Source organism: Primulina huaijiensis, chromosome 18 (assembly GCF_012295235.1).
Source record: "Primulina huaijiensis isolate GDHJ02 chromosome 18, ASM1229523v2, whole genome shotgun sequence".
Classification (NCBI taxonomy): domain Eukaryota; kingdom Viridiplantae; phylum Streptophyta; class Magnoliopsida; order Lamiales; family Gesneriaceae; genus Primulina; species Primulina huaijiensis.
In genome coordinates, this window is record NC_133323.1 from 10506771 (window position 1) to 10523373 (window position 16603).

General features: G+C 38.0%; 2 protein-coding genes across 2 annotated transcripts in view; both read right to left on the reverse strand.

Annotated features, from left to right (window-relative positions):
• Nucleotides 1-2645: 2645 nt before the first annotated feature.
• Nucleotides 2646-4600, reverse strand: LOC140963921 (uncharacterized). Its single transcript, XM_073423407.1, has 2 exons — nt 4253-4600; nt 2646-3734 (listed from the first exon to the last, which is right to left on the reverse strand). The coding sequence occupies exons 1-2, from the start codon at nt 4598-4600 to the stop codon at nt 2646-2648; spliced, it is 1437 nt and encodes a 478-aa protein (XP_073279508.1).
• An 11681-nt stretch (nt 4601-16281) lies between these two features.
• LOC140964544 (uncharacterized) overlaps nt 16282-16603 on the reverse strand; it is a 2295-nt gene continuing 1973 nt past the window's right edge. The window contains exon 5 of the mRNA XM_073424408.1: nt 16282-16584. Within this exon, the coding sequence (XP_073280509.1) occupies nt 16282-16584 (303 nt within the window). The remainder of the gene's footprint in view (nt 16585-16603) is intronic.

Sequence of the window (16603 nt, forward strand, 5' to 3'; positions counted from 1 at the left end):
TGACATACTTGATGGTCTTTCGACCATATTCTCTTAGTCGGACGCTGCTTTTGCCACTAGTGCCGATATGATATCTCATTGTACATCATTTCAAAGTAAGCGTGAGAAGAAAGAGGATCTAGATCGGCATGACAAGGTGCTTCGTGAGAATATTGTTGCGGCAACGGCCAGTTATGATGCAGAAGAAGCTGAAGTTAAAAGACTGGAGGAGGAGATTCAGAGGCGCTGAGCTAGAATGGTCGCTTTGTTGGATGAAACGGAGACTTTGCAGGCTGTTCTGTTGGACAATAGGAGAAACTCGGGGGCTATTAGTCAGCAACTTCTTAGGTTGAGGGAGGACTACAAACTTTGGACCAAAAGGCTTCAGGAAGCCGAGAATACTCAGTCAGAGTGTCTGGCCAAGTGAGAGCAGCTCCGTGCTTTATTTCAGTGAATTTTGTTTTGTTTAGCTAACTGGCACGCATTAGTTGGGAATAGTTGTTTATATTTTAGTCCAGGGGACTTATTTTATAGAAACTTTACAGGCGTTTTTCCTATTTTCGACTCGATTCGCTGCTCTTTTGCGTCCACTTTCACTGGTTTTTCTTATACACATCGATATGTCTATTTCTAGCAGGTGATCATTGGTCGAAGATTGGCCATGAGTTGGCCTCGATTCTTCGGTACATTCGATATTCATGCCTTGATGTTTATTTTTGGAGCTTCATGAACCACATGTACCTTTTAACTCTTATGTGATCTTATGTGCTCTTACATACTGCATCCACTCAAGACGATTCTCTCGTCCCTAACATTATGCATTGAACTTCAGTCAGGCCCCTTTCCTGCATACACATATATATTTGCATTTCAATCCCCTTTTTCCCGCATACACGTATATCTATTTGCACTTCAGTCGGACCCCTTTCCCGCATACACGTTTAATTGTTGTTCTCGTATGCGGTGATTCCGATTTATATTTGTTGACTGTTGGATTGGTGTTGTGGTTTTTGGGTGCTTGATGTGGAATAGCGATGGGTTTGTATGTGATGCTGTGTATTGGATATTGGGAAGGAGTTTTTCTTCGTTCTTAATTCAATTAACCCAATTCACTTCAATAGCTTCAAGCAAAACCATAGGTTGGCTTTAAAACTCACCGCTCGCGATTATTTCCTCCCCCGATTCCTTAGCGAAACAAAATGCATTCAATATAATAAAAGTTGCCTCCTGACCAATCTTGAATTGATCGTTTTTGTTTTTTGAATCATAACCAACAAATATTTACAGTAGTGGCCCCAAGGCCCACTTCAAATAAACTTTTACAACATGAAGCTAAAACATACAAAAATGGCTGGTTAGCCTATTTTTCTTCCAAAGTCAACTTCTGGGTCCTCTTGGGGTTCGTATAACGCCCTTGTTTTCTTTTGTTCCTCCTTTATTATTCGTTGTTCCGCTCGGTGAGCTCAACTCCCCGCTCAGTATTTCTTTCTCGCCAAATTCTTAGTGGCCTAGAGGCCCACTTCGTGGGTCTGTCACTGCACATGCAAACAACCAATTTATATAATGGCGTTATGGTTTATTTCACCATGATTTCTCGTAACATAAGGACATCAGAAATATCGACCGAATGCATATATAATAAGTGGCCCTAAGGCCGACTCCTTAGTGAAACAAAGTGCTTTCAAAATAATAAAAGTCGCTTAGTTTCCCACTTTCTCTGATCAATCTTATTGTTGAATAATAAACAACAGATTAATACCTCAGCGGCCCTAAGGCCTACATCACATGAAGTCTTGAAATTAAGAATTAAACCTATACAAAAGTGGCCCCGAAGGCCAACTCCCCGCTGGGTATTCGCCTTTCTGTTTGCTTTACTCGCTCTCTTTTTATATTTCTTCCCTTATACTTGGAAAATACGGCTTGAGATACTTACCATTTATGCATCTTTTGTGTGGATGTTCATTTAAACTTGATAGCCAATATGCATTCCCGTCTAACACCTTATGTATTTTGAATGGTCCCTCCCAATTGGGAGACCATTTGCCCAGCTCCCTATCATTTGTTCCTAAAGGCAGTATAGCCTTCCACACTACTTCCCCTTCATGAAAGCTTTTTTTTTTAACTCTTTTGTTATAGATTCTCACAATTTTCTGTTTCTGTAACAGCAGTGCATTGTACGCTTGGATTCTCAGCTCATCCAGTTCTTCTAACTCCATGATCATTGCTTCATTATAATGTTCAAGGGAAAGTTCATTTTGCCTTGCCACTCGCATTGATGGCACCATGATCTCCAATGGGAGCACTGCATCGTGGCCAAAGGTAAGGGAAAAAGGGCTCACTCCAGTGGCAGTCCTCTTGGATGTTCTGTATGCCCACAAAGTTTCTGATAATAGTCGTGGCCAATCCATGGGATTCTCTTCCATCATTTTATGTAGAATCTTTATCAAAACTTTGTTCGATGCTTCGGCCTGTCCGTTGAATTGTGGGTAATGAGGGGACGAGTTTATCAATTTGATTCCATAGTCTGCTGCAAATTCTCTCATATCTAAGCCCGTGAAAATAATTCCCTGATCTGTTGTTAGTGACTCTGGAATTCCAAATCTATGAATAATATTCTCTTTCACAAAGTTAATGACATCCCCTTGTTCCGCTTTCTTCAAAGGCCTTTAGATGATGCTGGAGTCCATGGCCCAACCCTTGAACGGCCATAGTTTTACAACGCTATGGAGCTCATCCGTCGGAATTCTTCGGATGTTCCCGTGTTTCTGACATGGCTGGCATCCCTTAGCATATTTGATGCCATCTTTCAGGATAGATGGCCAATAGTAGCCATACCTCCTTATCAACCATCTCATCTTTACTCCATATTGATGCGCTCCACACACTCCCTCATGAACTTTCTTCATGATCTCCAATGCCTCAGTGAAACCTATGCATCTGAGTAGCAGACCATCTAAACCTTTCCTATACAAATCTCCCTCCACTAAGACGTAATTAAGAGATCTCATTTTTAAGCCATGTGGAATATCTCTCCCGATTAATTCTAGCACCTGTTTTATGTCATCCCTCCAGTCACCAGCTAAGTTTATATCCAAGTTGAGCGTGTCTACCTGAATCCCTCTTTGCTGAATTGAAGGGTGGTTTCTCTTCTGAATCAACACTAGTCTGTGTGTAAGTTCTGGAGACATCTTCAATCCCGAAGCAACTTGTGGCAACTCGTCTGCCTCCCAATTTTCTGGTCTTGAGACGTGTACTAACGACACTTCTTCGAAATCATCTAGAAGTTGTGATGCCGCTGTATAGTATGAAGCCAATGACAAACTTGTGCATTTGAACTCCCCTGATAGCTGTTTGAGTACCAGCTGAGAATCCCATGATATTAACAATTCCTTCGCCCCTAAATCTTTCAGAATTTCCAATCCAATGACCAGTACTTCATATTCCGCCTGATTGTTGGTGCACGAAAAACCCAAATTAAAGGATAGAGCGGTTTTCACACCTCTTGGGGAGGTGATCACAATACCAGCTTCGGCTGCTGTTTCTGTACTTGATCCATCGAACTTCAACCCCCAGGGTTGAACTCCCACTCCACAAACTGGAAATCCAACCTGCTCTCCAATAAACTCATCAAGTGAAGGATAATCAGCTAAAAAATCGGCTATAGCTTGGCCTTTTACTGATTTTTGGGGGTAGTAGGTCAATGTAAACTCGGTCAATGCTAAAGACCATTTGCCAATCCGCAAGAGAGGATGGGTCTATTGAGCATATATTTAATCAAATCAGTTTTAGCCACCACAAAAACTCTTGATTGAATCAAATAATGTCTTAACTTAGTACAAGCATAATACTGTGTAAAGCACAGCTTCTCAATTACAGAGTATTTCACCTCTACTGGAGTAAGGAATGAGGAATCTACTCAAATAATAGATGGCTTGTTCATTAGTAGACATCCAATTGATTCATGAGCAGCAGAGATGTATAATTTAAGGGGCATTTCATACCTGGGAGTCGTAAAAACAGGTGGGTTAGATAAATATCTCTTGATCACATCAAAAGCTTTCTGATACGAATCTTCCCATTTGAACTCCCTGCTGTCTTTGAGCTTCAACAACTGTGAACACTCCTTCGTCTTCTCTGCAAGGTTAGAAATAAAACGTCTCAAGTAATTCACTTGCCTAAGGAAACGTTGTAACTCTTTCTTGTTCCTAGGTGGATTTGCCTCCATGATAACCCCCGCTTTGTTTTTATCCACCTAGACTCCCCTTTGATGCACCAGAAATCCCAAAAAATTTCCTGCTTTCACGCCAAAGGCACATTTCAATGGATTTAACTTCAACTCATGTTGCCTCATTATTTGGAAGCTCTTCCTCAAACGTTCGATGTGATCATCAGCTTGTTTAGACTTCACGACGATATCGTCTATATACACTTCAATGTGGTGCCCTATCATATCATGAAACATTGAGTTCATAGTCCTTTGATACGTGGCTCCTGTGTTTTTTAGCCCGAATGGCTTGACAAGCCACTCAAACGTACCAACAGCTCCTGAGCATCTAAATGTTGTTTTGTGAGTGTTAGCCTCTGCTATTTTGATCTGATTGTAACATGAGAATCCATCCATAGGATAACAATTCATGCCTAGCCACTGAATCAATCAACATATCATGTATCGGCATTATGTACACATCTTTGGGAGTTGCACAGTTCAAGTCTCGGAAGTCAATGCATATTCTGATCTTGCCATTCTTTTTCATGACTGGCACATTGTTCGAAAGTCATTCGGTATATCTAATTGGATTTATAAACTTGTCCCTCAACAGTTTCTCGACTTCCTCTTTTACTTTCAACTCGACTTCTTTTGACATGCGACGAGATGGCTGTTGAAATGGCTTGAAACCATCTTTGAGTAGAAGTCGGTGTTCGACCAACTTCTTATCCAATCCTGGCATGTCATCATAACTCCATGAAAAACAATCTTTTTACTCCTTCAACATACTGATCAAATCTTGCTTCAATTGATCTTCCAGTAGCTTACTCACATACACCACTTTTGGATCCTCAAGCTCCCCCAAGTTAATCTTTTCTAATGGGTCTTGTACCTCGTGTTGGCCATCTTCCATTTGAGATGGCGCCATCAATATATCATCAACTTGGAGTTCATCCTCTTCATACTCTTCTTCTTGGACAACCTTAGTTCCATAGGTGTCCCATGCTTCCTTTTCCTCTAATTTGTTCAGTACTTGCTGCACATGCGCTTTCCATATAGAGATTTCAACTACCTCTTTTTCTTTTCGGTTCAAATCAATCATCAACCTACTCAGTCAGCGGCTGAATTAACGACCTAGGCGGCACGATAACAGTAGGCTTGAGGATTCTTTCCAACACAGAGCTTGGAGTTGGTGTCTGTATGTACAATGGACTTTATTTCTTGCTATTGCTACGAATTTTGATGGGCCCAAAATCCCCATTGTAATACCTAGCCTCCACTGCACTTGAACTTGTTTGAAAGGGCTGTCCATCTGTTTCTACAACCTCCACATCATCCCCTTTCCAAAATAACAACAGCTGGTGCATTGAGGATGATATGCACTGGTTTGCATGGATTCAATCTCTGCCTAACAACGCTTGGAAGTTTGCGGAGGATTTTACCACGAAAAATGCACATAAAGACAACATGCTCCCTACAGTAACATCAGCAGGGAATACCCCAATGGTCTTGGTGGTTTCCTCTGTAAATGCAGCAACAGAAACTTCTGTAGGAATCAAGTCCCCGTCAGTTTTGCCCAAACTTTTTAACATTCTTACTAGAAGAATATTCACAGCTGAACTAGACACTGGCTTCCCATTCATGTGTGCTTTGATGTACAACGACCTTATGTGCTTGGTCATGGCCGGTATAGGCTTCTCAAGTATCACTTGTTTAGGCTTATTTGGGTGATCCTCCTTTATAATCACTCTTGAACTCCCTTCAGGGAGTTTATTTGCATGTTCTTCCTTTTGCACTGATTCTTTGGGCATCAACTCCTCATTCTCTTCTTCTATCATTTTAAACCTCTCTGGTACTATCACCACTCCTGTGGCACAATCAACAGTGATGTGAAACTCTCCAACACAAAAATTAATTGTTTTTCCTTTTTGATCATCCTTCTCACTTAATAGATCATCGTCTTCGTCTACCAACTTATCTTCAGTGACGGATCTATCAAACTTGGACTTATTCTCCACCTGATCACGTGCGACTGGAACATCAATCATAAGTTCATTTCTCAACTTAGCAGACTCTTCTCTCATTGCAATAGCTCTTTCTCTCAACAGCTGTCTCTTTTGAGTCCTAGTAGGTGGCCTAGGGAACTTTTTGTGTTGGGCCACTCTCCAAGACTTATCAAACTCACGTCTAGCAGGGAGCACGTACCTAGTCTTAGCTCCCCTTCCCTCCATCATTTTCTCTTTCGAAACTTCATCCCCACGCCGCTGTCTGCCTTGATCAGCTGATACTTTCTTTGTTTTCACCCTTCGCGACTCAACTCTACATATGTTTTTCCTGTCCGCGTACCTCTGGTACTGCTCAAGAGATGATTCCCCTCTGAACCCTTGATTATTATGCACTGGTATCTCGTACAAATGTTGGTTCCTCGGCCGATAGACCGCGGATTCACCAACATTTCTGGGGAAACGTTGCTGAACTGTTCTTACTCGATCAACACTATTCCTTCCATGAGCTTCAAACAATTGACTCTTCGGGATCCTGCATTTCTTGATTATTCGGTCTTTCACTGTAAAGGATTGGCTTCTTTTCTCATTGAGAAGATCCCTCAAATCTGTCACATTCACATTAACCAAGTTTACTGGGGGAAAAAGATCATCATCCACAGCCATAGACTGTTGTTTGTTAGGGAACTTCACGACTCTTTTGTTAATTCTGTCCTGCAAAATGTTCTTGAACGACCAACAAGATTTAGTTGCATGATTGTAGGAGTTGTAGTACTTATAATACTCTCGACCTTTCAGCTCTTCTGTGGGTGGCAACCTGTGATCAGGTGGAAAGGTGATGAATTTTTCCTTCACCAAGAAATCGAAAACCTCCTCAGTCTTTGACACATCAAATGTATACTGCATATCTTTGGGGAGTTGGAAGCTGTTCTTCTTTTCAAGTTTTGTCGGCTCTTTTTTTAGCAGGGGAATTGTGCAAGAACCAGCTGATCGAATTTCTGCCAATGCCACATCCTCTACCTCCTGATAATAAGACCCCATAGCAATTCTCTTTTTGTATGACTCTTCCCGCAATAGTTCTTTGTATTCAGCAACTTTGGCAGCAAGCTCAAAGAAGTCTCTGAACTCCATGCCTTGGAATTTCTTCCTTAATTCAAAATCCAGCCCTTTTTGAGCCATCTTCACGAACTCAGTCTCAGGTAGGAACACCTTGCACCTATTCTTCATCTTTTTGAACCTGTCGATAAAAGACTCTACAGATTTTCCTTTCTTTTGGGTGACTTTAGATAAATCGGCAATACACACTTCTGGCTCTGTTCTATAGACTTGGATGTGAAATTGTCTTTCCATCTCTTGCCAACTCATCACTGAATTTCTGGGGAGTGAGGCATACCACGCAAATGCAGTCCCTGTGAGAGAATTCGGTAATAGCCATAACTTTAAATTGTTGAAGTTCTCGAGGTTGGCTAATTCCCCGTATTAGATGGTAAACCTGGCTATGTGTTCCATGATGGACTGGCCATTCTCCATGGAGAATAAACTGAAATCATGAATTCTATAACCCTTTGGGTACGGATTATTCACGTCTATGTAGTCTGGATACGGTTTGTGAAACTCTGGGCGGCCTATTTGTCTCAAGGCCAGCCTATATAGCTCTTGAACAGTTTCTCTCACTATCTTTGGATCAATCCCGTGGATGTTCCGAGCTTGGAGTTGGTGATGGTAGTAATTTGCCAACGAGCTTGAAACACTGCCTTTAAACAAATATTACCTCCTGGGAAGCCCTCATCTACTCCTTGATAATCCATGTGTGACATATCTTCATACGCTCCCGGTTGATACAAAGGATTTTTCATGATGTACACCTGAGTAACAGGTTGCTTCGAGCTCCCCACTCCATGAGCATGTGGATATGGTTGATCTCTCCCTCCTAAGGTTTCTTCTCTCTTGTGAGGTGGTGTATACCTTCTTTCTGGCTGATTTGGGAGAGTAAACTTGGTTGCTTCCTAGGTTCCCTTCTTTTTCACTTACATTCTGCTCTTTGTTGGTTGACTGGTTCGGTTTTCCCAATACTGTCTTCAAGCAATCAGACACAGCCTTGGACTGTGCTTGTGATATTTCTTCAATTTCATCGCAGTTAACTCTTCAACCAACTGGTTTGAAATATGAGCATACACCTCTAGAACCTTACTTGGATGCAAATCCAACTCTCTGGTTAGCTCGTCAGCGGCCGGCTGCTCTGTTAGTGGAGCGTGAACCTCTTCCTGGCTTGGTTGAGACTCCCCATCCACTTGATTGACGTTTTCTTTTCTTCTTGGCGGCATAGTGATGGTCCCACTGGGCGTGCCAAAAATTGTTTGCACAATATTGATATTTGCAGACGTGCCAGGTGCGAAGTTGCACCAACTTATGTGAAAATGATGAAAATTTAACTTCTAAAAATTCAAGCAACGTGAATTCTAAATTTGACCGTCAGTTCTAGTCTCCTAAAACAAATGCAATGCCAAAATGAAGAAAACTACTGGAATTTGAAGAATAAACCCCTGACATCGTTTATATTTTCAATAAACAGTAGAAATTTACAAGACATAAAAATATAATAAATAAATTTGCTGAAATCTAAAATGACAAGTCCTAGAATGCTAGAAATATACTGGAACGATTAAAAACTAGTGCTTGAAGACTTGAATTTAGCAGAGAGTATTTGCAGAATTTTTGTGCGTAGAGTTGTGTTTGTAGAGAGTTGTTTGTCTTTAGTGTTTGCCGATCTCTTTTCTTCTGTCCAGCAGCTATGCGGTTCTCCCACTCTCCCATGATTCGCGTTCTTCTACTTTACATCCTGCGATCTTCATCTCTTTCCTCCCACGGTTTCCTTCCTTTCCAACGCCTTGCGATCGGTTTGAATTGATAAGAATTGATCAGCTATGGGCTTGTGTTATTTAATTAGGTTTCATAACTTAACCCAGGATTTATAATTTAATGTGGGCTTTATAATTTAATTATTTTAGCCCAAACAGTTAGCTAGACATAACTATAAAAATCGAAATTAAAATTGTTTCCGATAAATTAACCCAAATTAAAGATTTACAATTTCGAAATCCTCGACAATATGTGGAGCTAATAACTTAATTTATAATTATGATCATTTATATACATTTTAAAATTCAAGAACTATATGTCTTTCTATGGTACCTAAAAAATAATATTTTAATGTTTTACATAATTATTTAAAAAGTATATCAATTTATTTATTTGATGATCTCAATAAATGAACTGTGATTTTTTGTTTAACAGTTGAAATCTTTAGATAAATTAATAAGGAATCAAGTTGATTTATGATGTTTAGGCCGAAGATTATGCTTTTAGAGAAGTGATTAAATATATAAAATTTGAAAAGTAAGAGAAAAGTCATAAATAGATATTGTTTGAAAATAAAAATAAAAAACTGGACATTTTTAAGATAGAGTGAATAAAAAAATATGTATGTGGTCCCACATACATGAAAACATGTTGTTTTGGTAAAAATTAACTAAAAAAATGAAATAATGTCATGATAATATTAAATTTATTTTGTTTCGATATTAACAAAATTGATATCGTTGTACATGTACAATATTACACATTATTTTTTTTATGTCAGACATACAAGACATGTTTAAAATAAATACTTATTTTAAATCCTCTAAAATTTATCTTAATAACTTAATAGTTCAGGTTATCTTATTTTTTATGTACTATTTTCCCATAATATGGAACCATCTTTCATCATAAAGCTTGTATTTTTTTAATATCAATCGTTGTATTTATTTCTTCCAATAGTTTTCTTCATCATCTTCATTTTAGATTATATTTTGTTGCTCTATTATCATTTTAAGTGTTGGATCTTTTCTTTTTTAATGTTTTTAGTTTTTTTAAAATCTACAATGATTTATCAATTACTTATTTAGTTGTCACATCAACATTGTCCAGTGTTACGTAAGCAAATAAACAAGAATAACCAAAAATTAAATTTTAATGTAATCAAATCAAACTTAAAGAACTAAAAGATCAAATTGGACAATTAAGTTAATGGATTAAAAAAATCATTTACTCTTTTACTTATTTTAAAATAGAATTTCTACATCATTTATCAAAACTCTATTGATTATGTTAGAATATTTCTATTATCCTAAGGTTTGGTAATCGACAAATAACAACCTCGAACTGTTTCAAGATCGAACCACTTATCGATTGTACTTCAGAATTTTCAGACTGCTCGATCAACTCAAGTCGTTCAAAACTCTATCTGCAAGTGATAATCTGTCATTAGACCGGATCAGTTCTTAAATACTGTACACATGTTTAAATCGTTAAAACTTCAACCACACTGCAACCGTTCAGATATGATAAATTCTAAAGATAGTGCAAGTCAAACCATTCAACAACTATTAGATATAGAATGATTACACAATATCCTACCAACTCTCAAATGACAGAAAGTTGTCGATTTCGTCCATGGCCTATCATCTTTTTTAGAAGCCGGTAGCTTAAAGTCACAAAATCACAATTAACATTAAATGAACATTTAATGATATGCACGGATACTGAAAGAGACATGTTCATCCTGTCGGGTTGTTAGAGTAGGTGCACGTCGAGCCAAGTGTTGGCCGAGTGTTCACAATGAAACTCTATGTATAAGCAATCTTTATTTTAATAATATTTGAAATTATTATTTTGACACATCTTTATCTATATACCCATGCTAGTTGCATAGATAAAGCCCTTGAATATACAAATAGTAGAAAGAATATGAGATGCTCATATGATGAGTATCATGAAACTCATATTTGGAATACTGTATATTCTAAACGGTTCCTAGTCGATTCAGCCGCCGCTAAGAAGGATATAGGCCGCTCGAGTTTGAGACTAGTATCTGCGATGTGAGTACCATGTTTCATTGGTAGGGGACATTGTGATGTCCGAGCATGCAGATAGGTGCTCCTGGTAGAGTGCACTGAACAACCCTCCATGAAAGGACTTTCCAAGTGGTTCTCACTTATCGAGTGGAAAAGTCCTAGTTTATGGTTGTACACCATTAGTCCTTATGACCCGGGACAACATTGAGACTCTATGTGCTAGAATTACACTTTGACTTGTTTACCGACTCTCATGGGGTCATCAGGTGGCAAGGTTGGGTGTTCTGTCGAAACATATAGGAGTCGATGCATTGTAGTCGGGGATTCACCGCTTACCTACGGGTATGGATATCCTATGTGTTTTTCATGTATATGTAGTTTGAAATCTCTGATCAGAGTATGGTGGTAATTATGAAAGGGGTTTCATAGATTACACCATCGATGCAACTACGACATGACACATAGTATCGATTCATTGACAACTCTCGATATACCAATGGTTGTCGAATCGGTCGGGATATATGAGTTGAAGGGACCGTACTGTACGCTAACCATAATTGAATGGTTCTTGCAGGCACTATCATTTGATACCTAGGGAATCATGTAAGCGATGCTGCTAGGCGTTTAACATGATTGGTTGGGTACTATCAGACTTGAGTTCTGACGTTCTTATTATCAAGGAGTTGATAAATAAGAATGGAGCAATTGGGGTATGCTCATATAAGGACATGTTTAGTCCGAATCACATGGAGATGTGAACCCACGGCTAGTTGTATCAATGAACCATTGAGGGCCACACAAGTACTAGCTTTCTAGATCCCGTTGAGAAGTAAAATAGTTCAATGTGTTGAACGGCTTATAAAGGAGTTTATAAGCGTAAGGAAAATTAGAAGTATGACTTCTATAAAGGAGAAAACAGTTCAATGTGTTGAACGGCTTATAAATGAGTTTATAGGCGTAAGGAAAAATAGAAGTATGACTTCTATGAGAGAAATGTAATTTTAATTTATGAATGTGTTCTTAAATTAAAATTTGGCCAAATAAATAATGTATTTGAAAATTGTGATTTTCATAAACATTATTATGGACTAAATTAAATTAATTCAAGTGTTGAATTAATTAAACACTAGTGGACCTAGTAGAGTCCAAATAATTAAATTAATTCAAGTGTTGAATTGATTAAATCATATTGAGTCTTGTAGAGCTCAATTTAAATAAATTATTTAACTAGTGGACTTGAGTAAATTCAAGTAATGTTTAATTAGTCTCAAAAATGTTTGAGATAATTAAATTAAGTCCATGGGTTTTTAATTTGTTAAAAACCATATAATATTTGCATGTATGGGAGGTGAAAGGTTGGGAGACAACTTTTTGTATAACCAAGGCTTGGCATGCAACTTTTTTACTTTAACTTTTCCCACAACCAAAAAAATGTCTCTCCTTCTCTCCTAGCATGAATAGTGGCCGAAAATACTATTCATTCTCTCCATTTTTTGTTCTTCAATGGTTGGAGAAAACACTCACTTCTCAAAGAAAAATCCTCATATTTTTCTAGTGCAAAATATGAGGGGATCTACCTAGTTGGTGGTGGGCTTAATAGTTGAGCAAGGAGTGCTCAAAGGAAGCTTGAAGATAGTTTCTACCATTGAAGAGCTAAGGTGTTTACACCTTAGTTGGAGCCATACATCAATCCTTTGAGATTGATAGGTATATTTTTCTAAACACACTATGTATGACATTTTGTTGTTTTTGTATTTGCTACACATTAAATCAAGGTGGCCTAAAATTTCTTATGAAAAATAAAAATTTTAAACTTCCGTTGCGCTTTCGGTCATCGTAACCGATCCCCTTTCACGGGTAACAGTACAAATGATCGTTGAAAACAAATCCGACCGTTGGAACTTTTCAACTATATATACATGCAGATTTCAAAGTAAAAAAGTGCGGTTGTATCACGATTAAACAAGCTTACATTTTTCAAGTCTGCATTTATTCAAGATTTATTAACACACTTAAGATATCATACTTCAAGCCGCTCAACTATCAGACCCTTATCAGAACATATCACATCTTCAAGGATCACTTTATACCACCCCAATCAACTCAAGAAGTTCAAGCTGGCCGTTGGGTTACATTGTGATTTCTGGTTAATTGAGGGTTCTTAAACATCCAAAAGTTGTTGAAGCATATACTAAGAGTTTTCAACTCAAGCAAGTTGTTCAATGATATATCTTAACAGCTTAAAAAATGTTAAGATCTGCTCAAAATTTTGAAATAAATTATTCAACTCTTCTAAACTCTAATCCGATCCAAACAAATTATTTCCTTTTTATAATTTTATTTTCCTTACTAGCAAGGAAAGGACAATATTTCAAAAACTAAAACATTTTCTGGAATATTAATGTAGGTTTTAAACTAAAAATCACAATTCTAATTTCTCTAGTTGTGTATTAAATAAAGTGTTGGTGATTTGAATGCATGGATATTATCATTTTGTTAGAATATTTCTTTTATCCTAAGTAAAAGGAGAAATATCTTTTATCTAAACTTTTTTTATTGACTAATAACAGCATCGAGTTGTTTCAAGATCCAGCCGCTTATTTTTTGTTTTTACTGGTTTTCCAGTCGACTTGATCAAATCATATCACTCAAGGAATGTTATTAACCCAAGTTGTAGAGATCATCTTTCTGACTGAATCAAATCAGAAATGAAGTTCACAAGTGTAACTGTTAAACTCCAATTGCACTTCAACCAGTGAGATATGAGCAAACCAAGGAGGATACGTTGAACTCAATCCATTTCTGTTAAAGTATTATGGCACGTTATCCTTCCAACTCTAAATAACATGTTGTTTCCTAAAATGTCCAAAGTCAATTAACTTTTCAGAAGCTACACGAGCTAAAGTCGTAAAAAGCTAAGGGGCATTTATTGACACTTATTGCAGTATACGATGATGAAAGTGACAAGATCATTATGTCGAGAGTTAGTAAATATGATTTTTGAAAAAAAAAATCCTATTGTTGTAAGTTTTTCAACTATAAATATACATATTCAAAAGTGAAGAACGAGAATCAGTTGAATAATGATTACAAGCTTCCACACATCTTTCAAATATGCATATTCCAAGATATTTGAGCACACTTAAGCAATCATACTTCATGCTGCTTAACTTATCACACGCTTACTAGAATCATTCAGATATTCAAGGATCATATTGTGCTACATTACCAATTCAAGCCGTTCAAAGCTTACAGTTGGATTATATTGATGTTTTCTAGTGAATCGATGGTTCTTAAACATCCATAACTTATAAATTGATCACTAAGAGTTTCAACTTAGACAGTGATCAGTCCTAATTGAAGTGATTTGTTCCATGAAGTTGTAAAATCATAACCTTTTAATGGATTTCTTATTAAGTGGAAGAAGGGTGAAGTATGAGTATTTATCTCCGAACATCCATAAATAATTGTCTTCTTTACATTACGCACATTATACTATCTGCTTGCACATCTAGCCCTTTTTTGTTAAATAATTTTCCGTACCAAATATATATTTTACCACTAGTCAAACAAGACCTTTTTTTGCACTTGTTTATCTTTTAGTGGTCTAATAAAGCTAACCAACCGTTCAAGAATTTGTCTTAACAGCCTAAAATTGTTAAGAACAGCTCAATTTCAATAAAATATTTTAAGAATTTATTCACCATCCCCCTCTAAATTCTAATTCGATACGGATCAGAGCTATATATTTTAAAATGGTATCCTTTGACAAGATTCCGATGTTTTCAAAAGAAAATTATGGTGATTGAAAAATTCGAATTCAGATACACCTGGCAAAATGAGTCCTATAAAAAACCCTGAAATAGAAACATTTAGCAAAATCAAGACATGTTTAACAGTCAAAGAAATATGGGAGAAACTGACACAACTCTTCTAGGACAATGATCAAACCAAAGAGAACAGCTATCGTAGCAATGCAAAAGTTTGACAATGCCAAAATGAATCCCGGCGAGGCTCACAATGAATTTGATGAATGTTTTAGAAGTATTGTTATTGAACTTCTATCACTTGGCAAAGTGTACTTTAACCTTGAACATGCATTGAAGGTTACGAGAGCACTGCTTAGAGAATGTGACGTAAAGACTGAGACTATGAGAGAGTCCAAGGACCTCAACAAACTCGATCTGCATGACCTTTTTGGTATATTAAAGCCTACGAGTTTGAGCTGGGAATTCAGACAGAGGAAGGTCTTAAGGCTGAAGTAATTAAGTTAAGGACTAAGAATGAAAGACTAGCTAGATGCAGATTATCAGATGCTACTAAATTAGAATAAGATGTTGTCTCTATTCACTACAAAAAAAAAAACACGGCTAACCGTCGCTAAAACCGTCGCCTAAAGGGTTAGGCGACGGTTTTAGCGACGGTTTGGTGATCCGTAACCGGAGGTCGCGTCACCTTCCCTCAGCGACGGTTTCTCAATAACCGTTACACTGTAGCGACGGTTTTGTAGAACAATACCGTCGCTAAGTTAGCAACGGTTTGTCAAACAGTCGCTAATATAACGACGGTTTAGTTAGACCGTCGCTTATAGTAGCGACGGTGTTTATCACAATACCGTCGCTATACTAAGCGACGGTTATATAAAAACCGTCGCTTTACCGACGGAATTTGGCATAGCCGTCGCTATAGTAAGCGACAGTTTAATATACAACCGTCGCTATATTTAGCGACGGTTTAAGAAAAACCGTCGCCTGTTTCTATTATTTTTTTTAAAATTTCCTTTAAATATGTATAAAAATATATTGTGTCCAGTACAATTGAAAAAAAAATAACAAAATTTGAGAAATATAATCATATTACTAATCTACAAATCTACAAAGGTTAATGAAAGTGTTTGGTGCAAATGTCGTAAAAAAAATCAAAAAAAACTATCCTCAGGTGACTGATTCTCCTCATCGTCGTCATCTCCATCCCCGTACCCCTGCGTCAGAGGAACATAACTTTGTGATAATCTGTGGGTACGAGATGAAGAAGCAACTTATGCGCCACGTGATCTGTGAGAAGTGCCTGGTCCAAGCAGCGTGCGGCCTAATGTATGCGCAGTAGCTCCCTGTGACATGCCTGCAACTAAGACTCGGACCTGCTCTTCTAGTGACACCATGCGATCTCTCAGCATGGCGTTCTCCGCCTCTGTTGCCTACATCCTCTCGTAAAGTTCATCGTTACGGCGTAACGATGAGTCTAGAGTCTGTCGCATGTCTGCCATCTGCTGGGACTGAGACGACTGACTGACGCCCGATGACCCACCACGTCTACCCGGAGCCATCTCATCTGGATATAAGGTGCTGGCCATCGACCCACACCCGTACATCCTCCCCTTCTTCTTCCCCCCAACCACACTCTTGAACATGCTGTTCACCGACCGCGGGCTAGGAACAGCATGCTCTGATCCATCATCTACAGGGGTCATCGACTCAGCCATGTAGCGCTCCATCTCCTCCTGTGATGTTGATAAAAAA